This window comes from Rutidosis leptorrhynchoides, chromosome 11, assembly GCF_046630445.1.
Source record: "Rutidosis leptorrhynchoides isolate AG116_Rl617_1_P2 chromosome 11, CSIRO_AGI_Rlap_v1, whole genome shotgun sequence".
Lineage (NCBI taxonomy): Eukaryota > Viridiplantae > Streptophyta > Magnoliopsida > Asterales > Asteraceae > Rutidosis > Rutidosis leptorrhynchoides.
Window position 1 is genome coordinate 6,284,805 of NC_092343.1, and position 23,188 is coordinate 6,307,992.

The 23,188-nt window shown below is 34.9% G+C and overlaps 2 protein-coding genes and 1 pseudogene across 2 annotated transcripts; 1 reads left to right on the forward strand and 2 right to left on the reverse strand.

Annotated features, from left to right (window-relative positions):
* Nucleotides 1–225: 225 nt before the first annotated feature.
* LOC139877274 (protein NRT1/ PTR FAMILY 3.1-like) lies at nucleotides 226–3,316 on the reverse strand (annotated as a pseudogene).
* Nucleotides 3,317–9,360: 6,044 nt separating this feature from the next.
* On the reverse strand, nucleotides 9,361–12,389 carry LOC139877163 (exocyst complex component SEC15A-like). Its single transcript, XM_071864576.1, has 2 exons — nucleotides 11,472–12,389; nucleotides 9,361–10,851 (listed from the first exon to the last, which is right to left on the reverse strand). The coding sequence occupies exons 1-2, from the start codon at nucleotides 12,387–12,389 to the stop codon at nucleotides 9,403–9,405; spliced, it is 2,367 nt and encodes a 788-aa protein (XP_071720677.1). The 3' UTR covers nucleotides 9,361–9,402.
* Nucleotides 12,390–13,924: 1,535 nt separating this feature from the next.
* LOC139877326 (psbP domain-containing protein 6, chloroplastic) lies at nucleotides 13,925–16,611 on the forward strand. Its single transcript, XM_071864739.1, has 3 exons — nucleotides 13,925–14,345; nucleotides 15,316–15,635; nucleotides 16,306–16,611. Exons 1-3 carry the CDS (start codon nucleotides 13,940–13,942, stop codon nucleotides 16,474–16,476), a joined length of 897 nt encoding a protein of 298 aa, XP_071720840.1. The 5' UTR covers nucleotides 13,925–13,939; the 3' UTR covers nucleotides 16,477–16,611.
* Nucleotides 16,612–23,188: the final 6,577 nt, after the last annotated feature.

Sequence of the window (23,188 nt, forward strand, 5' to 3'; positions counted from 1 at the left end):
GCACAAGTCACATAGTACACTAAATTCACTACTTGTATACCACTCATTATCCAATAATAGTAATCTAATTTCCCTTTGTTTAAATTATAATCCGGTAGCCAATTATGTTCCTTTCCCGTGTGATCATGAATCATTGATACAACGAACGTACCAACATAGCTTCCTATCGCCACAGTCACTGAATTTAACGTCATACAAGTACTTCTCATACTTTCGGGTGCTTGATCATAAAGAAACTCCAAATGTACAACTGAACATTCTAATCATACAATGAGAACTAGAATAAACAAAAGCAAATGAGATTGATCATTTTAACAATAGCCCTAAGAGTGTCATTATCAACATCCTTATTTAAAACGTGTAAATATGATAAAAATATGAATAATCTTGAATTTTGAGGTGAATTACCTTATGGTATTTGGATGTAGAAGCCTTCCATCGGCCGAAATTCTTGCATCCAAGTCTTTATTTTTGTAAAGAGCTGTGTTTTCAGGCACTACAAGTTTCCTTCTCTTAGATGCAACCACTACAACTTGGGCCACCCGAACCAACGGGCTCCCTTCGGGCTTAACCCTTCGATAAAGATGGGAAGCAACCAACCACAAATGCAATAAATGACAAAACCATTGCAATGGTTGGTATCCTGAGACCCAGGCCTCACCCAACGTGGTCTTCGACATAGACCACGATGGTAAGGGCCGCTAGGGTTGCAACTCCCATACAAAAATAGTACCAGTTGAAAAGTTACGGCCCGCACTACTTGGGTTGGATTTGCTTGTTCTCATGTCGAATTGGTCGGCTGCAAATGTGACTACGTTAGGTCGAATGGTGCCCGAACCGAGGGAGGTCAAAAGCAGGCAAAGGTAAAGAATCCATAGTTGAGATGAAGCTTCTGTGCAGTTTTCTTTTGTAGGACAAGCTGGTGATATGAGCTGTGGTAGTATTGAAAATGTTGTGATGCAAACCATTCCCTGAAAGAGTTAACATAAGTCATACCTTCACTTGTGATATGTTGGAAGCCATAACCATGGGAAGATGCATTTGTTGTGTCAAATATGTTATCAATTTGGCATGAAACCCTGTTCCCGCAAATCTGTCACATACTTCATTTGCTACCAATTTTAAACCAAATTAAACGTTAAAGATTAAATTGAACCACAACTTGTCACGTATTATTATAATTGCAGCCTTCTAAAAACATTAATCCTTTATACACATTAAATTCGAAATTCCTTTATAAACAAATGTAAAAGTGAAATTCCTTTTTATTGACAAATCTAATATTCTACTCCGTATGTTTTATATTTTTATTTTTTCATTGTGTTTTGACAAACAATGAAATCTATATAATCTAATAAACCTCTAAAATGATAATGTCATCATTTAGTTAATTACATTTTAATTTCATAAATGATGATGTCATTAATATTTTATATATTAATTCTATTAAATCTTACTTAATTAATTAAATATTAAAAAACACGCTAATGACATAAAAACATACAAAATAAAAACAAATTTTACGATTATTATGGAAAGAAATAAAACACTCCCATGACTGTATGTAGAGTATTTGAAACATTATGCACAAGCTTATGGTAAAACATCCAATGACCATATGTACAATATTTGAAACATTAAGTACAACCTTATGATAAAACAATCACATAACCATATTTACAAACTTTAAAACAAATTATACAATCTTCTACAAAACATCCAATGAACACATTTACAAATTTTAAAGCATATTGTACAACTTTATATAATAATTGTAATTTAATTTTCTAAAACAATTTCAAAAAACATTTATTATTACTAATAATTATTATTAAAAATATAAATACTCAACTTTGAGCAAACTTTATTATTATTATAATATATTTCTATTATAATAATTATAATTATAATTATCACATTATCAATATTCAAATATGAATTCTATTTATGAGATTAACAACGTTACATACGTATGCAAAAATACATATCTTTATATATTTGTAAAAACAACGACAAGTTTCTTAGTCGAATCCATGGTTCCATAGGTCATTAAAATAAATGACTTTATCATTTACATTCACTAAATACCTAAAACATGTTATTAAATTGTTTCGCTTAAACAAACCCGTGAATTCACGGGTCATTTCACTAGTTATATCAACTAAAAGACCAATTAATATTCTATGCTATGAGTATTTTTTTTGGACAATTTTTTTTCTAGAAAAAACAAATATCATAATTATAACGAGAAGCTTTCATCAAAGATGGAAAACATTAAACGATAAGAAAACAAAACAAATTAACAAACAATCTGAAAACAAGAAACCGGAAAATACAACCTTAGCACAAAGGAAACAAAACAAAATCAAAACCTCACTAAACTAAATATTAAAACTACAACAAGTAGGACCACAACTAAGCAAAAGAACAATACACGCTACAACCTAAACTATTTCTTTGTGTTATCACAATTATTATAGCAATTAAGTTGCATAAGACCATTCGTAACGGTGAGTGGCGTTTCTTTTGGTGTTACTCGCTTTTTTGCATTTTTTGGATGACTATGACGTGTTACTTGTTGGGTGGAGTAGTGGTGGTGTTACTTTTGAGTATTGTGATAAAATATAATTTGGTTAAGTATTAAAAGGGATAAAAATATTATTTTTAAATTAATAAAAAAAAAAATGAAGAAGAAGAAACAGCCGTTGCTTGCTGTGTTACTTTCGTCCCGACGCCAAAGACACGCCGTAAAGTAACGGCCCAATACAACCAATTTTGGCGTCTATTGATCGCCACATAGGTAAGAAACGGGGTGTCTTTATACCCGTTACAAACAGCCTAATAATGCAACTAAGCTACAACATGTCAAAATAAAATGACATAAACATGCAATTACATAATTTTATTTTTAATTCATAAGGCCCTTTACCCAAGAAAACAAAATGAGAGGTACATCAATAAAATTGTTACGACATCAGGCTTCATATTTTATGATATCATTAAGAATACATGATCTCGACGTTCAATTTCTTGATCACAAATCGGGCAATCTAAACTCGGAAGCTCCACACCTCTCGTGGTTCCAACGAAGCGGTAAAGCATCCAACTTGAAACGCCACCAAAACAAGTTACCTTTTTTAGGAAGAGTTTTGACCCATATGGTCGCCAAAGGTAACGAAGGCAAGATTGTCTGGTCCAAATGTTCGCGAATAGCTTTAACCGAACTCAGTGTATCCGATGTCAAAGAGCAACACCACTTGTCTTCTCTTTCTGAAAGATGAACCTGGAAAAGCTCTTCTTTTAAACAATCATACATCTTAATGGTATCATTACAAGTTTTGTTGTTAACTTTTAATGAAACATGATCACTAGAACAGGAACGCATTCAGTAGATTTTACTTTTTATGACTACCATTTGTATCTATTCTGGCCACTAAGGTGAAAGGATTTAACTTTACAACATTTATATAACTAATAACTAGTCAAAGACCCGCGAATTCGCGGAATTTTGTAAAAATTTTGGTATAGTAAAGTAGAAATAACATGAATAATAACGATATTCAAATGTAACACTATTAGAACATAAAAATCAAATTTAAAATAAACTATCTACCAAACAATAAGTACTTGCAAACTTGCAAGGGGTTAAATAACTATTTGCAAACTTGTAAGGGGTTAAGTGCGGTGCTATAAATACTCATTCATTTTGTATTTTGTAACTTTTTCCATCTACTTTGTAACCAATTTTTTTTTCGGCGAAAAAACAGAGAAATAAAATAAATATAGAACCTTCATCAATGGACGATCGGCAAACTAAAAGGCTAAGACGAAGAAACCAAATCATCTAAGCTGCCAAAAACCCATACAAAGAATTGAAGACCATAAAAAAGTTGAAAGTAGCCTACATGAAGACTTTGAACTTGAAGTCATTTTGAGAGACTTTAAGCTTGGAATAGTCATATTAACATATTGCTAGATTTTGAGCTTAAAACCCACTTGAAGTTGAACACCATACACATAGCCAGGAGTGGACGGATTGGATAAAGCTTTAATGGACAGACTCCACACCATTAATGTTGTTGATCGAGCAACCTAAAAGAACAAAAATCCAAATGGCAGCTGCACCACTGTATTCAACATCAGCAACCGGTAATCAAATGTCTACCGCAAGACATAAAGAAGCATGAAAATCTCCATTGCTTTTAGTTGGATTTCAAACCCGTCCTGCATTTAAATTTTAGTATACTTAATTCTAAAGAAAATATAACAGTAGGTTCTTTATGAATGGGACTCTAGATAATTTCTTGCATCAATCATGTAAAGCCACAATATGAAGTACACACTTTCTAACACTAATGCAACTTAATTCCTTATAATGTGGACTTACTTTAAATGACCTAATGCAACCTAATTCCTTATAACGTGGGCTTACTTTAAATAATACATTTTATCTACTACTTTATAAAATATAAACATGTGATAAACACACAATATAATAAAGCATGCGTCATATATTGATCCATGCCTCCTTACTTATGGTTGTAATGATTCCTACAACAATGTGGTTGTTTCTTCAACACTTCCCAAAGACTTTCCGCGAAAGAAGTTAATTATAAAGCGTCGGTCATATATATAATAAGTACACTACAAATGCCATCTGAAGTGTATTTTAAAAAAGTTCATCAAACACTCGTACTGAAATTTGACTGAATTGGAACCTATGACTTCCTTAGGCACAAAAATAGAGCTTTTGATCTCACTTTTAGCAACTTCCATTCCCATTGGAAATACAATTACTAATACAGTTTATACTTGTTAGTGTGTCAATATGCATTAGTAATGGTCTATGCAAGTGCACTCAGTTATTATATCCATATAAAAAGAAGCCAAAAGACCTAAGGGGAAAGAAATAAATAAATTTAGGGAAAGAGGAATCATACTTCCTTGCATATTTCCAACGTTTCATATCATTAGAGTTTTTTCATTGGTTTTTGTTTTTTACTTTTACCTAAAAGGCTAAACCAACTAAAAAAATGTTGTTCAGTGATGGACTAACAAACAATCATGATATTCAAGGTATATATTTTGACCCATTCACTTATAATTAGATCATTTTGGACTTTTTACAAGTTCTAAAAGCTCAAAGGGGTCAAAAAATAGTTTTTAATATACTCACCTTTGAATATCCATAAATCAAAAGGCTAATATCACCCTCATCTTCATCCTTCTAATAATTTACCATCCAAGAAAGAGATATTTTGTTGGTGCAACTTGCTATCCACGAGAAATTGCAAATATTAGGTGTTTGGTCCCGTTGAAACTTTTGATTCGTATCACCTCTGCAAGAAAACCCAAGTTTATGTTTCGCATGACTAAAAAAGACAGTTAGACTATGGATTAAAAGAAAGGAGTGGTGACCATAAAGACCCATTTGACAAGAATGGTTCATATGTCTGGTAACAAAAAGGACATGATATAAACTTTATTCAGGAAATGAATAGAAGCCAACATTTTGGAAAAAATAATTACCAACTTGTTCCAAATCCTAATAGCAATTTAACTCGAACAGAACTGTACTTTCTATCCGAGCAGAGCAAGGCGATCAACAAAGTTGTCGCGGTTGGAATTTAAAATGATTCATTTGATATACTGGAAGTACTTAATTTACAACTCAGTATGTTCTGCTGAATTTTATTTGTAACTTTTGAAAAAGGTCAAATGATGACCTGTCCTCAAGGCATTGTACATGATGTTGAGAGCTTAATTCAACACAACAATCTAACCTTTCAATATTAAAGAAGCTGCAAAATAACAAATAAAACCATTAAATAAGTAATATATTATAACAACAATGAACAGTTTATATAACCATACCTAACATATTACTCCGTAGTAACTAACAATAGAAGTTAGATATATTCACCGAAAATGTCTGTAGGTAATCAACCAACCCATTTTGATAAGCAGTAGGATATTAAATACAATTTTTATCTTGATCTGCTTCTTGACTTCTTTAATAAATACAATAACTCATTACCAAACTCTCACTGATCTAGTGCTTGCACAAGAAGAACCTATGTTAGTGACCAACAGATTGGGGATGAATACAATAATGGTCTATAAACAATAAATGTCGATAAACAATTACCGTAGATTCTTAGAAACAATAATGGTCGTTGAACAATTGTACCTTCAATGTTATGAACAGATGGATTTGAAGAAGAAAAAGCAAGCCACAATTCCTATAAATATGCTGATTACATCATGGAAAATTAAACATAGAGGAATAACATGATGATGCCAGTCAGTTCAACAAATAAAAAAAAACAAACACCCGAGTTATACATGACGATAGTCGCACTGATTTCCGATCAAATCGATCAAATTAATACCCAAAGTTGAAAGTAATAATCGAGAAAGTTAAAAACTAAATTTCAAAAACTGATTTAAGTAGACTTACATATCATACACTTCTGATTATCATTGATCTGTTAGTTCATCGTCTATGATAATCATCTGCAAAGATATGATTGAGATTGATTTTGAAAATTTCTGCCCTAAAATTTGTTACTCAATATTGATAAAAAATCATCATTAATAACTCACATCCGATGTAAACCCTTTCTCCCAACTTTAATTTGAATTTTCCATATTTCCTTTTTTCTCACTACCGTTACCACCTTACACCATCATCCTACCGCCACAACCAACTCTTTCCGTTCATCTCCATTCTTAATTTCTACTTTCATTTAACAACAGAGAAAATTATCTATATAGATAGAAACAGCTTTCTCTCCCAACACCCTTAAAACTCCGATCACCTTACACTGCTGTCCACCAGCCTTAACTTCCGGTCAGCCACATCTTCTCCGGCCAGACCTCTAGAGGATGTTGGTTTGACCCATATGTCGAAACCCACTGGTTTTTCGTCTTCTTCGTCGTGTGACAATCGTGCAACGCCCAATGGCTTTTCGTCTTCATCGTCGTGTGATAATCGTGTAACTTCGTTTTTGATTTTCAATTTCCCGGAGTCTTGGTCCCGGGATGATTGTCGGAGAATCTTCGAGAACTACGGTACTCTTAAAGATGTGTATTTTGCACGAAAAAAACTATCGAGTGGTCAACGCTTTGGTTATGTTCGATTTGAAGGCATTGACGATATCGAGTCTTTCTCCAAAGTCTTAAACTCCATTCATATAAATGGAAGATGGATTCGAGCCTATAAGGCTTTGGAGAAAAAATCTGCAGGGGTTAAGATTCCTCCTTGTACAAGTCGGGGTTCGAAAGTTGAAGATCTCCCTTCTCGCAGGCACCATGAGGCCATTCCGAATATTAATGGGTTCGAGGACTTTCCTCCTGCTCCTTGGAACCAAGGTCAGGCCAAACCGTTCAAATGGGAAGACAAAAATGCTGCTGCCCCGTCTGCGAATCTCGACTCCAAATTTTTTAAACTACCTGTCAACAGTCGAATTGAGATTAAGATTGGTGATAAATGTTTCGATTTTAACCTTCCTAAGTCGGTGTACAACCACAACCTTGTTTTTAGCTTTAACAAAGATCGTGTTTCGTGGACTTTGATCGAGGTTGACGATTTTCCGGTAAAGGACGACTGTGGTGATGCATCGATAAAACCTCATGACGTCTCCAACGTTGATGTTGAGGTTAAAGGTGTGTCCCAATCGGTACTTAACAAGGATCCCATTTCGACGGATAAAGAAGGGCCGAGAGTGGGTAAGAACTATAATCTTTGTGAGGAAAAGGCCACCGAACAAGATGAAGTCGTTGACGGGTCTGATGTCGATGATGTTATTGAAGAAGGAGAGTTTATCCCTGTTCCAGTCAAAGAAATTCCGGCTTCTGTCTCTTTTCCGTCCGACGATCATCTGGATTCTGCAACTTCGGATTACGTGCCAGAAAATATCTCGGGCGTAGGATTTACAAGTGGATCGAGGGAGGATAAGGATAGTTCCAATGTAATTGGTGATTCCAATGGCACGCGTGACAGTATTTTTACCCAAAAGCAAATTCAAAATAATTTTGGGCCTGAGCTTAATGGGCCAATTCCCTTAAATGATCCTAAGGTGGGTTGTGTATCTCCAAACAGGCTGGATCCTACTTCAAATGTGGATGAAAATGTTATATCGGCTGATTCTTGTTTAGATGACAGGGATTATGCCGACTCGAATGAGGTTATCACTTGCCCATCATCTACAGCTGTTGCTCGTTTTCGTGTTAGGGGAAAAAAATTTCACCCCCTAATTAAAAGTCATTTCATTAAGCATGTGTGGAGAAGAGCTAATTTGAAACGTTGTCGCCGTCGGGAATCCTTTCGCTGGCATGATAGGCTTTTCATTGATAATGTGATGAAGCATTCGTTTGAGGACGAGGATGAAACTGATTGCTGCTCATGCTGCTCTTCTTGTGCGTCCTCGGAGTCGGATACATAGTCTCATGTCTTGTCGTGTTTCGAGTCGGTAATCGTTTCGAGTCTGTAATTGATGTGACTTTTTAGTAGAGTTGTCGTCGGGTGTTGTCTCGTGCTTGTTTTGCTAGCTTCTTGCTAGTCCGTATCGTGTAATTTTCCTTTATTTATATATCCTACTTGCCTTTCAAAAAAAAAAAAAAAAAAAAAAATGTTACTCAATCGTGCTGTTTATATGGAATGTTAAGTATTTGTTTGAATTCCTTTAATGAGTTGCAGTAAAAATAGCATTACATCCCTTTCAATTAGCATGATAGTTGCAGTTAAAATAGCTTTAAATCCCTCCTAATCGTCATTTAAATCACTTCCAAATATTTCATTAATAATTAATTTAAATTTGAATTTGAAAACTAAGTATTAATTAAGTAATTAATCATTTGAAGTTAAAATGATTTTAATTGTAAATTGAAAGTAAAATAAGGTCATTGATGTCATTAGCTTTGGAAATGAAATTGTATTAGGTAATAATCTTTTCAACAATCAATCCAACGATCATATTTATTTTTTATGATAAAATGAATGGTATTATTACAAGTTTTGTTGTTAACTTTTAATGAAACATGATCACTAGAACAGGAACGCATTCGGTAGATTTTACTTTTTATGACTACCATTTGTATCTATTCTGGCCACTAAGGTGAAAGGATTTAACTTTACAACATTTATATAACTAATAACATTCAAACAAAATCAGTTAATAGAAGCTGGAGGCAATACCATTTATCCTACTGTATTGAAAAGTTCTCTTCAGCAACTAAACAGATATAGAGGTGAACAACTAGGTAAGTCATTAATCATTAATTCATTAATCATTAATCATTAATCATTAATAAATAAATAAATAAATAAATAAATGAAAACAGAAAGTACAATTGGCTTATTCTACCACCAGCAAAAAACTTTGTAACAGTTCTTAATTATTAATTAAACTCCTTCAATCTTCTCTTTAACACATCCATTGACTTCTTACGATTACTCTGCTTACCACCTCTGTTCGAAAGGCTCCCGAACAAACCATCGGGTGAATCTTTATATTTCTCACAAATAATCCCGATTTTTTTATAATCCAACGTGTTGTAATTCTTCATACGTATAACAGGATTCATGAAATTTTCAGGTTGACTACTCAATAAAAGATTAACCAACTGTCTTATTTCTAACAAACACCCTCTAAAACTTCCTTCTTTATATATTTCACTTAATCCAGTACCATGAAACTTTTCATCTGCAAAAAGTTCCAAACTTTTGATATCATTATTAATCCCCATTACCGCATTTGCAGTAAACCGTTTTAAGCTATCGCTTAAAAGAGTATCCATAAACGAGTTGTTAACATGCTCCAAAGCTCCATTACCAATTTTATACATGATATCGAGAGGTAAAATCTGCTGAGCTGTCGACAAAAGCGTGTCAAGATAAATAACAACCTCGTTCATGTACTCACTTTTATGTTGCGCCACGTCATCAATTATCCAATTCACGTTTTCCATAAGTGATAAATACTCGGTCAACTTATGGTTGACCAAATCCAAAAGTGCAAGATAAGATTCATCCCTTGAAGTTTTGAGAACCATTTTAGCCATTAGTGTAGTCTGCGGCCTTGCAACCATTCGAGTAGGGACCCCACATTGTTTCGACGCGGTTTGAAGAAAATAATCACACGCGCGTTCGAGAAACGCAATATTTGCAGAAATTTGCATTGCTTGAGATACACCCGTGTTACCGTTTTTAATCGTGTTGAGTATAACTTCATTTAATACATCTATCAGCAGCTTATCAAGATACTTTCTTGCAAAGTCAAAGAAGTTAGTTTGACCCCCATACGATAAGTAATTAACAGAATCCTTAATGAACGACCTAACGATTCGACAACAGTCAGGGACCATCGACGAAAACGGAGCAACGTACGGGAACCCCGGCATTAAATCCGACGTTTGAAGATGAAAACAAACAACATTAGATTGATATTCCGACTCCTTCAAAACCATTTGCTTACAATCATCATTAATAACAGCATCTTTAATCTGAACCCGACACTCTGCCAATAAAAGCTCGTGATATTTATCACGACTATTGGTCAAAGTGTCAAGAATGGGGCCCACATCATACCCGTATTGTCTTAGGGTCGCCCCAAGAAGGGTAACATAGTCTTTCACAAGAAGAAGATGACTTGCAGTGTCCATTTGCGAAAATTGATTTTCCAAAGTCAACGTCATCTTATTTACAGCTGTTTCCCACATCGCCTCAACCTGATTAGCCAATAGTAAATCGCCAGCTGTCCTTAGAACCCGATCCTCAACGATAAAGTAACCCGCAATTTGCGCCAAGTAAGTTTGATGTGATCCAAGAAAATGCTGAAGCGAAGAAACCTGCAGGTCCGATTTAAGTATGTGAATGCATATGGATATAATATAACCCTATACATATGTATATATATGTATGTATGTATAGATATGCATAGATGTGTATATGTGTGTATATGTGTGTGTTATCTATATATGTGTATGTGTATGTGTATGTGTTATCTATATGTGTGTGTTATCTATATGTGTGCGTTATCTATATATGTGTATGTGTATGTGTATGTGTTATCTATATATGTACAAATATAAATATATAACTGCGAGAACTTTCTAATTTCATAGTTTTTATGCATTTAAATGCAACAAATAACATGCAAATGTTAACTAATGCTCATATCATTAACAAACATATGTTCATTACCACAAATTACATGTTAAATTGTTAATTATATGAAATGTTCACATGTATCACAAACAAATATTCACATGTGAACGAGAAATTATATATTTGATTATATAGGTAAAATATAAGGTTTATTTAAACTATTTTATGTTCATTCTTACTCCTCATCAACATTTATGGGTGATTCAATCTATTCATGTGAAAATCTTTGTACGTATACGTATATGTATATGTATGTATATGTATATGTTTGTATATATATAGGGTGAGGATCCGAAGATACCTGCAGATCCGAACTCAGCTGCAACATACGGTTTTTATAGTAATAATCCCGAAACTGATCACCTATTCCGAGACATATATGAATGTAATACGCTCGATAAAGCGGCATAAGGTTAATTTTCAAAACCGAACTTTCATCAATATCTTCAACATCTAACGAATACGTAAAATCGCCAAGCCCTAACGAGCTTTCTTCTTCAGCCTTTTTCTGACGCGCAAGCATATCTTCGTTTTTCTGACGAGCAGAAGACGCAAATCCAATCGCTTTTTGTCCAATATCTTTCGACGTGCTCCGTATATGAACCAACCACTCGTTAATTTCACCGCAAACTTTTTTTTCAATATGCGTTTTTATCACCGGGACCTTTTTCTCCACTAGGTTTTTAAGAGACTTAACAGGAATATTCTTCATGTAATTTTTCTCGATCTGATCGATACATTTTAACGCAGGGTAAAACTGACCTTCTGATACATGTTTGTTACACTTTATACAAAGATCCATTACTTCGACGCAAATTCTCGACATTTTAACTGCTTCGGTAACATTCTTTTTAATCGAATACGATTCAAGTAAATCTTCTAATCTTAAAAGTAACGCGCTACCAATTTCTTGTAACCTAAAATTATCACTTGCAAGTTCACCTTTTAATTCTTCTGCATCAACAAGTACACCACGAAGTTCGTCAACTGCAACGATGAATTCTTCGTAGTGTAACTTGCAAAGCTCTTCGATTTCGATTTCTTTCTTCTTAACAACGTTTTTGAGCTGATGAACGAGAGCTTCGGGTTTACCCATTTCAAATAAATGTCGTACCATAGGAGACAAATCTTCACCATTTCCAATTAAAGTCATAAGTATTGAATCCTCAACCGTGTCCCCGTTTTCTGTAACGTTTCTTGATTTCATTTTTGGATTCATTGTTATACTCAAATCCTGCATACATATGAAGCCACAAACATTAAAATACAAAGTACAAGATAAACAAACATTCTTCTTGAGATTTTAATCCAAAATTGAAACCATTTTTTCTTTTAGGAATTATAATTGTAATTTTTCATCAGTATGATTCAAACACACAACCTGTATTTCTAGGGCTCAAAAGTCCACTTGCTAGTAAAGCTTATCGATTTTTCGATACTTCAGCAATGAAAACGCCTAAAATTTCGTTAAATTAAACACAGTAGCTCTCAACACACTTAGGTCAAACTAATCAGCATAGAGCCACATGTTAATTCAATATCAGATACGTGTAAAACGACACTCTATACATTACCACGGCTTAAAACACTCTTATTCAATCATAAACCGAAACTGATCTTGACAGTTATCAACAGCAGATTAATCACTAATACAAATCTAACACACATATTAAATTAACAATCACATTAATATCTAATTTCCTTTGCTACAGAATTACACGTTTCTAGTAAGAAACGGAACCACGATTAAAAGATTAGCAAATTTTGTGAATTTAGTATAGAATTAGAATGTGGTTGAATCAACGAATACAATTATTAAATCATGAAAGAAAAAAAGTAACAAAGCAAGCAAATTTGATGGAATATGAGAGTACTTACAGCGAATCGTTTTGTTATAATAATAAAAAATGATAATTTCGATTGAGAAATATGGTATGCAAAAAAGAACCCTAGATAGAAACAGACGATAATCACAATTTTAGGGCTTTGAAATGACCGCTGTGTTTGAACAGCTTCGTCGTGTATATTTGATTATTTTCTGGTGTTTTTATTGTTGTTGAGGCAAACTACGACAAACATACTCTGTTGTTTAGGACCCAAATCATTGTTTGATGCCAAAATAAGTGGTGGCTCCACAACATATAATGTGATATAATGTGGTACAATGAGAACTAATTCAAAAATTGACCATTAGATGTATGATTTAGGGATGGCATCGGGTCAAGACCCGAACTCGATTAGAAAAACCCGTTTAAATCTGGACTCAATCTATCGGGTTCTTATTCATTTAGTTAATAACTAGCTAGTAAACGGGGTTATTTACGGGTATTCGGGTCCCCATTTTCTTACTAATTATTGGGTAAATGGATTATTTCAAGGGTATTCGAGTCTTATTTTGGGTATACGGGCCGGGTATATGGACTCGAGTATTTTTTCGGATATAAGGGTCGGATAATTGGGTTTGTGTCTAACACTATCCACGAACTCGAACCCGCGAAAAAATTAAAACTATCCACGTACCCGACCCCTAGACCCATTTACCCGGCCCGAACCCGAAAAAATACCCGAGTCACCACGGGTTATACAACTACGAAAGATAAACTCGTGGGTAGTTAAGTCACATGGTAGTTAAGTCACGGTGATCCCGTGTCTAAAAAAAACAATACTCCGTATAAATAGAAAATATAGATATAGATATAGATATAGATATAGATAGATATAGATATAAAAGTTATAGTAATAAATTTAATTTTTAGGTATGATATAAACATGTGGCTATACAGAGAGCGACCAATACAAAACCTGATCCAAAAACAGATTAAACCGCCCTTTCTCACTCATAATTTCAACCAACAAATGGCTTCTTCTTCTTCATCTTCTGCTTCAGTTTCATCACTATCTTCCATTAGTTCTTCATCTTCTTCAAACAATAAACTAATCAACAAACCAAACACATTCTCACACTCTCAGTTTCCACCTTCAAGAAGACAGTTTCTAAAAGGATTGAGTCTATTAGTTCCAGCATTCACTACTACTTTAATCCCACTGCATTCACCTTTACCTTCATTAGCAGCCAAAGAGATTGAAGTCGGCTCTTATTTACCCCAATCGACATCTGATCCGAATTTCGTTCTGTTTCAAGCTTCCTCTAAAGATACTCCAGCTCTTCGTGCAGGTACTTTTTATCATTATTTGATCAATATCTTAATCAACTTCTAAGTGTAAATTGTACCTTAGCAAAAGAACATTACAAATTATGTGAGCCCTTCACCATATTAGCATTAAAAACTTACACTGATTTAGTTGATTCAAAAACCCAAACGTTTGTAACTCAAAGGCTACAAATTTCAATACTTGCTTAAAATTTAGTGGGCCAGAACCCCTCCTAGCGCCTATTAAGTTCCGTTATTGAATCAGCCAAAGTAACAGTATAATAGCTCGAGTTGAAAATATGAAAGTCAGCAACTTTTTGTAAAGTTTACCCTAAGAGATAGACATGAGAAATGGGATAAAACTAAGAACTTGATTATAAAGTTGAACTGTAAGAACTAATTAATCTGGATCTCTGTAAAGGTATAGGATTCTAAGGTTTTTACTTAAACTTAAATATATATATTTAACTTTCTTTCTTTTTAAAGGATAGTATTAAAAATTTGTGTGCTCTCAATTGTCGTTTCTTTAGTGAAAACCAAAGTTCGATCCTCACGGCTGCAGCTTTGTGTCCTACCTTGTAAAAACAATTACCATTTTTTTCATCAATTTTTTATAATTTTGATAAGCTTAGATAACAAGAAATGAGCACCTTTTTGTGAAGTTTGCCCAAGTTGAAATTGGCAGATTTTATTTTGAGATGTACTAATTAACTTTAGGCTCAAAAGTCATAATGCTGATTAATATTTAAACTTGGGTTTGTGATAAGAGTTAGTACCATTCACAGATCACAGATTAGTGTGATATATGGATCATAATTGTATATACACTTCAATTTACTGGATTATGTTTGGTTGAAAATCAACTATTATGTTAAAAATGAACTCATAGATCAAAATTTTTACCAGTTTGAGTTATGTGTACATGTTTTTTTTTTTTTATAGGTCATGGATTTGTTATTATAGTAGTAAAATGTTGATTTTAGTTGCTTGCAGGAAATGTGCAGCCATACCAATTTGTCCTTCCACCAACATGGAAACAATTGCGTATTGCTAACATTTTATCCGGAAACTATTGCCAACCCAAATGCGCAGAGCCTTGGATCGAGGTGAAATTTGAAGATGAAAAACAGGGTAAAATTCAAGTAGTTGCATCTCCTTTAATACGTTTGACCAACAAACCAAACGCAACAATTGAAGATATTGGTAGTCCAGAGAAGGTTATCGCGTCTCTTGGCCCTTTTGTTACAGGAAATACTCTCGATTTAGATGAAGAACTACTTGAAACGTCGATCGAAAAGATCGGTGATCAAACGGTATCTTATCAACTTATAAACTTTTCCATTAATATATATTTTTATATTTGTTCTGATGAAATTAGATGGGGGCGTTTTGTGGTTTACTTTATATTTCATACGGCTTCCCTAAACTTTTTTATATTTGACGTGCGGGGTCACCGTACTTTGTACTAGTTTCATGCGGGTCCCTGTCACTAACGGCCGTTAAAAAATCTCGTTAAGTCGTGTCATGTGCCTGGCACATGAGGGGTAAATTTGTCTTTTCTTCATTACTTTACATACAACAAAACCTAATACCACATAAGTGGTGTATGGGGAGGTGAGATGTAGACAATCTTTCCCCTATCTGAAAATAAAGAAAAGTCATTTCTCCACCCATAGGAAAAACACTCTCAAAAGTAGAGAAAGTCATCCCTCTCTCTATTCGACGGATATAGAGATAGCTTCCGAGTGGACCTCCGGCCAATAACTAGGAAAATTTTTTTAAAAAAATAAAATAAAATTACAAATAAAATAAAAATGCTTTTCAAAAAAAAAAATTACAAATCAAATTGAAACGCCATGAAAATGATAAAATCATATATCCATGGGTTTTAAGTTCTGCCTGAAATTTACTTTAAGCTCTAAGAATAAGTTAAGTTGCCAAAATCAAATATTCATTACTTTACATGGTGTTGTATATTTGCAGTACTACAAGTATGTATTGGAAACGCCTTTTGCATTGACTGGTTCACACAACATTGCGAAAGCCACAGCAAAGGGAAACACGTTGGTGCTATTTGTTGCTAGTGCAAGTGATAAACAGTGGCCGTCATCGCAAAAAACTTTGAAAGCTATAGTAGATTCCTTCCATGTGTAATACTTTTTTCATGTTTTGTTTCACTAAAAGATCATATCTTTAACCATGAGTTATTCGTGTATACACATTTTTTCGTTTGTACTTTCATTATAGAGCTAAATAATGGCAACAAGTTATGTTGTTGGTTTTGGTGTTTTTGATCATTTGTCTTTAGCATGTTACAAATGACATTGTAGGTAACTTTGACCCGTTTAACCCATTTCCCTTTGTTAGTTTGATAAGGTGTTATTACTTCACAAAGGTTGATTTTATCATGTTGGGTGATATTCAAAGATCAGTTTGCTAACTTAAAAGACATTTGGGATGAGTTTTGACCCGTTTAAACCGTTTCCTTATAGTTATGTTTTATTTAAACCATTTGTCTTGTAAAGTAGACAATTAGAAGCATAACCTAATTGACCCTAAACGCATGTTAATTACAGACATATGTGGCTGCGTAAAATGGATATACACGTTACTATTCCTACCATTGCCATTCGGTGCGACTATGGCTGGTCGCAGATCCTCCCATGGCCAATGGGCAGATATCTTCCCCAGTCGCAGCATCACATTTCCATAGGAGCGATGGACAAGCTGTGCGTTTGCGCACTCCGCGAGTAGTTTGGCTTCTTCATCATCCAGTTTCGGGGTTTTGTTTACATCTTTTTTTACCCCATCTTACCAAACTAATCTTTCCTTCTAATTTGTGCCCACGACGGTTTGGTCAATAAAGAAGAAAGTTTCTGTAACGACCCGGCTTTTTCGACTTGCTTTTGTGCCTTGTATTTTTGCGAAACTGCGTATTTGTGCGTACTGCGTTACTTTATTACTATGGAACCTTGGAACACGTGTTTTATATTCATATATACTTTAAAACGTGCCTTGGTATGATTAGAATGCTTAACTTGTCCATTGGATGCTTTATAACCGTTAGCGTTACTTGCCGTTACGATTAAAACGCGGACTGCGCGTACGTTTGACTTTTGTCGGAACCGGAACTTTTAGACAGCGAAATATTAATTATTATTTTATAATAATAATTACTTGGGCCTTTGGATGCTTAATTTTATTTATTTAATTGCTAAAGCCCAATAGTTAGCCTTTTTGGACTTTTTACCTTGTTGGGCTCAAGCCCACCCTACTCTAGCTAGTGACCCAATTAATTAACCCAAATATATTTACTAGTGGCCCATAATAATAAATAAATAAATAAATAAATAATTAGTGAGTCATGCTAGCATTATGGATAAGGATAATTAACTTTGTTACATAAGATTCTAGCAAAAGGACACACTTTAGACACCATTAGCCAAAAAGTAAACTTTTTGTCCTTCCCCTCCCCCTCCATAAACCGTCCACCACCACCACCCTAGATCTTGCCATGTCATCAATCCATGTGATCACTATTTGCTTATAAATACTAGCCTTTAGCCTCTCATTTCCACACTTGATCATTTTGGTTTTTCACACACTTGTTCTTTCTCTCTTTCTTTCCTTTCTAGCATTACTTGTAAGTCTTCTTTTCCTTCTTCTTTTTCTTTTCAAATTCATGATCATCATCATCATTTTATGGAGATCAAAGTTCCTTTTAGCTTTGATCTTACTTATATCTTGTTGATTCAAGCATGAATCTTTCAAGAACATGGAAGATTCAAGCTTTTAGCTTGAATCTTCATAACTTTTGTAGATCTACTTATTTTATACTTTAATCTTTCTATTTTATGATAAAGATTCAAACTTTTGTTTGTAATCTTCATGCATCTTCAAGATCCAAGCTTTATGCTTCAAGATCTTCAAGAACAATCAAGATGCAAGCTTTCTAGCTTGAATCTTCATATCTTTTTGTTAAATCTAAGTTCTTTTTGCTTTGATCATGTTGTTTTGTGAAAAAAATTCAAACTTGTGTTTGTTATCTTCATATATCTTAAATATCCAAGCTTTATGCTTCAAGATCTTCAAGAACACTTAAAGGTTCAAGCTTTCTAGCTTTGTAACCTTGTAACTTGTGTGAAATGGATCCAAGCTCTCTAGCTTAGGGTTCCATCACCTCTTTTGACTTAGATTGTGTTCATACTTGTTAAATTGATGTAAAGTTTGTAACTTTAGTTGTTATTGTGACTTGTATTAGTGTTAAGACTAAGGATATGATGTAACATTGGTTCATCATCCATCTAAGACTCATGAATGAGTTGTATTCTTACTTGGTCTTAACATATTGTGTATTGATGGTGAATCATGGTCAAAAGTGATGCTAAACCATCAACGAGTTGTACACTTGAAGCTACAAGCATCAAGGATGAGAACCGTGATGAGCATCGAGCACCAAGAACCCCACTGGAGCACATGTCCACTGATTTTCGTATCTGATCAGACCACCTGGGCTACTGGAAAGTTGATTTTCAGTTAGTTCGGTTCGATTAGATGATTTTCCGTTTAGGCCTCGTCTTAATCCGAGTTACGGTTTAGGATTTATGGCCCTCCAAGAGTCACTACACCCTATTAACGTTGTGCTGAAATTTATGACCTACTCGCACTTAAACCATCGCCACGGTCAAACGAAGACGATTTAGGTCCTGAAAATTGCTCAGCTGTTAGGGGACTCATATACGGAGCCATATCCACTGACCATGCGTCTTTTCGATTTACGTAGAGGTCGTAGAAGCTGACCGAAGTCAGCCTGTTGTTTCGATCTCTATTCTTGTCAAACTCACTTAGCTTTTATGATGATGAATGATGATGATGATGACACTTAAACTTATTTTATGCACTATTAGAACTTATTAAGACAACCTACTGACCTAGTAACCTTTGATTTAGGTTGACGACCTTTCGGACCGACTTACTACTTGCGTACTTTCATTACCGACTTTACCGCTTTTATCACTGTGAGTTATAGCATCCCTTTTTACTTTAATTATTTTGGGACTGAGAATACATGCGCTTTTTAAGTTTTACATACCAGGCACGAGTACTTAAACTTTATATGTGTGTGGGTTATACAACGGCATAAACATTCCCTTTAGCACGGTAACGTTTAGTCATTGGTTTTTGAACCGGTGAACGCGAATCTTAGATATGGATCCATAGGGTTTGACATCCCCACTCGGGCTAGTCGCGCTAGCATTTAACGGGTGTTTAATACTTCGTAAGTCATACGCACTTGCCAAGTGCACTTTCAGGGGGTTATAAACGTTAAGTCTAGTTACCGGGTGCCCACGGTTATACATATACTTATTCATACTGATTTGAACATACTGTTTTGATACGCTGTTTGCAGCACTGAAATCTCGTGGCCTACGTTACATTACTGATACAAACAAACTATAGCTCACCAACATTCGTGTTGACTTTTTAAGCATGTAATTCTCAGGTGCTTAGACGATGTTGCTTCCGCTGTTAGCCTTGCTATTCTAGTCTCGGTGTATAGACTTGCTGTTACAGACTTGCTGTGTTAGACTTCCGCTGCATTACTTAGAGATGTCTCAAACATAGAACTTTTACTTTGCATTCGCAACTTATGTTATTTTCAGAACAATAGCTTTGTAATGACCTTAGTATCATGTACTCATGTTAATGTTTCCTATTCATCTTTTGTAAAAACGTTATCTTTTATGAATGCATATCGGTTTTCAAACAGCATATAGTGTTTGACCTTGTAATGATCCTGTTGTTGATGTACCGTACACGATGATTTTGTACGGGGCGTCACAGTTGGTATCAGAGCATTGGTTGTAGGGAATTAGGTTGCATTAGTGAGTCTAGACCGGACCAAGTAGGATTCACTAATAGGACTAATCTACAACTTGCTAGTTTACTTGTTTCTGCGGACCACTGCATGCTACTATGTTATATTACTGCATGTTACTTCTTACTACTACTGCATGCCACTGCTTATTTCTACTGCTGTATAATCTTACTGCATGCTACTACTTACCTTTACTGCCATGCGAACTTACTGTGTGCTTATTTTACGCTACTGCATGCTACTATCTGCTTTCGCTTGTTACTTCTGTTTAGTACTATTTTCATTGCCATGCTATGCACTGCTGTAGACGATCTAGGCTGCTGTAGTTACTATGCCTGATTACGTGCTTGCTACCCGTCTGCTTTTCGCTATACCGACTTGGAGAACTTATCTTTCCTAATTCAGATGTTTTCTGAACCCTTTTCCCCACTCTTCTAACTCTAAGTACTAGTAATGTAATCCACCTGTGACTACTGTTCTACCATTCCAGAAATCGGAACATTACTTCACGCAATCTAGGAGGATTTATCGGAGTAACCGCACCTCGAGCTCACCCTAATTAGCCACGTACAACGTATGAACATTCGAAGGATGTTCAGTTTCTGCAAGATGACCCGTATCCCGTACACTTTCGTGATCGTCACTTATCTCTTCCATTCTCCACCACTACTCGACGATCTAACGACACTTCTGGACTTAGGTCCCTGACACTCTTAGGCATTGGAGAAGTCGGGAGGACATCTCCTTTCACAAGGTCAGAGTGCCTTCCACTGATGCTCAGCCATACCCAAGGACTTGGGAGTCGCCTCGAAACATATCGTATTACTACTTACTACACGTACAACTCGACACGAGACCCATATTGAATTTCTATAAAGGAACCTAACGACATTACCGGAACCCGAATATTTTGAAGAAATTTCGGGACATTTAGGCATTGATGCATGATCTGCGGGACATACGCACCCACACCGAGGAACCGTGAGATTAACTATGTAGATTATGTTTTGAGATAGCATAGATAAAGCAACGTTATATGAAACTGAGTAGAACTTGAAGTGATCACGTTACATTGACCATATGGAGTGATATTGGAATGAACGTGCGATTTAGTACAATATAATGACGCCAGGCCAGCGTGATTATATTGAAGTAAATCATACAGAAGTCCCAACGTTACTACATAAGGAATATGAAGTGATTCAAAGGAAATTTTGGTAGGAACCGCTTGAGTATACGCATTATGATCCGTTAGAGGTAGGGAAAGAATAACCACGTAGCCTAGATACTGTAACCCAAAAATTTGTTATAGATATAGACACCCTGAATACTTAAGGAAAAAGTTCTTAAACAGGAAAAACTTTGGACTTACTTGCGGTAGAGCAATCGTTACCTCAGTTATGGAGACTCGCATGGATCCTGATTTTAGTTAGGGTACATTTCTTCACAACGTTTATTGTCTCGAAGTTGTTTAATACTAGAGTGATAGAAACCTTACATCTAAGAACCTTAGTGTTATGACTAGTAAGCCATTAACAACCATGAGGGTTAAGTATTCTCTAAGACAAGTTAATGGTAATCTGACAGAGATAGAGGAATAATTTAAGGTAGTACCTTAAAATTAACAGGTGGGTCATTGGAAATGACCTCATGTCAACAAAACTTGGAAAGTTTTAAAAGTAGTAGTTGGAAGTTTTAAAGGATTAGTCATCTACGCACAATCAGATGTTATTTGAGAAGGCTGATAGAATTTTTCGCGGTAGTATAATAAGATTTAGTTGGAACAAATTGGCTTTCATGGATGAAAGCGTAAGTTATTTATAGTAAGAATATTATTCGTATACCTCACGAGAATGGTGAGCCAGAAGCCATCTGGGTTACTTCAATAACCCGAGATCCCACAATGGAAATGGGAAGGGATGACAATGGATTTCATCCCGAAGCTGCCAAAAACAATAGGCAGTTATGACACTACCTGGGTTATTGGTGATCGTCTCACCAAATCTGCTCACTTTCTAACTACGAAAGAAACCGATACTATGGACAACGATACATAAAGGAAATTGTATTCCGTCACTTCGGCAATACAAATTCTATCTTAAGGACTACCCAAGAATCTTATTTAATGCTCATTCTTACGCGACTCTGAATCCTAACTTATCCCGAAAGAATTCTTATTCGATGGTAATCACACCAACATCCTTCTTACCTCGATATTAGTCATATCAGTTCGAGATTTCCAAAATCAATGGGTAGTTAATTCCCATCCTCATACTCTCCCTTTCGTATCTCACTTATAAGCAACAACTTTACACTTAAACATTTTTGGTCGAAGGACTTATGCACTACTAATAGTCATCAACCACATTTAGATCCAACAGTTTTCATTACCTCGTAACATTTTTGCTCAAATGTCACCCGAAATTTTCAAAAAATCTTTTACTCGATCTTTTTCCAACTTGTAACCTCCGAAATATGAAAATTTAGTTTGCTAAAAAAATTTTACTTACACTATTTTACTGTGCGATCCTCTCAAAGTTTTATGAAAGTAAATTTATTTTATTTGCCGTTCGTGCAAATTTTTGAAATCATATACGTTATATACAATAAAGTAAATAATTACTTATTTTGACAGATACATATGAAATTTTACTTTTACAAATCAAATCTTTTGTTCAAAAGATATTTTACCTTGAATGGTACAAGTTGTACGTAACCCTAGATTACAAAGAACTTCGTTTATTTTCTTACATTGTCACCTAAAACGATTTCTATAAAACTTTCGTTGCTTATTATACAAAATTTTTCGTTGCTTATTCGCATCCAAGTCATCATGAAGACTTTACAACCGTCGAAATTGAGTGATTTATGTGTGTGTAAGTGATGAAGGCACTTACTACCACGCCATGCAGAGCCTTAGGGCATCCACTAACACTTAAACCATTCAAAGCTACTGCGTTACCCCAAGGATCTTATTTGCCACGCCTG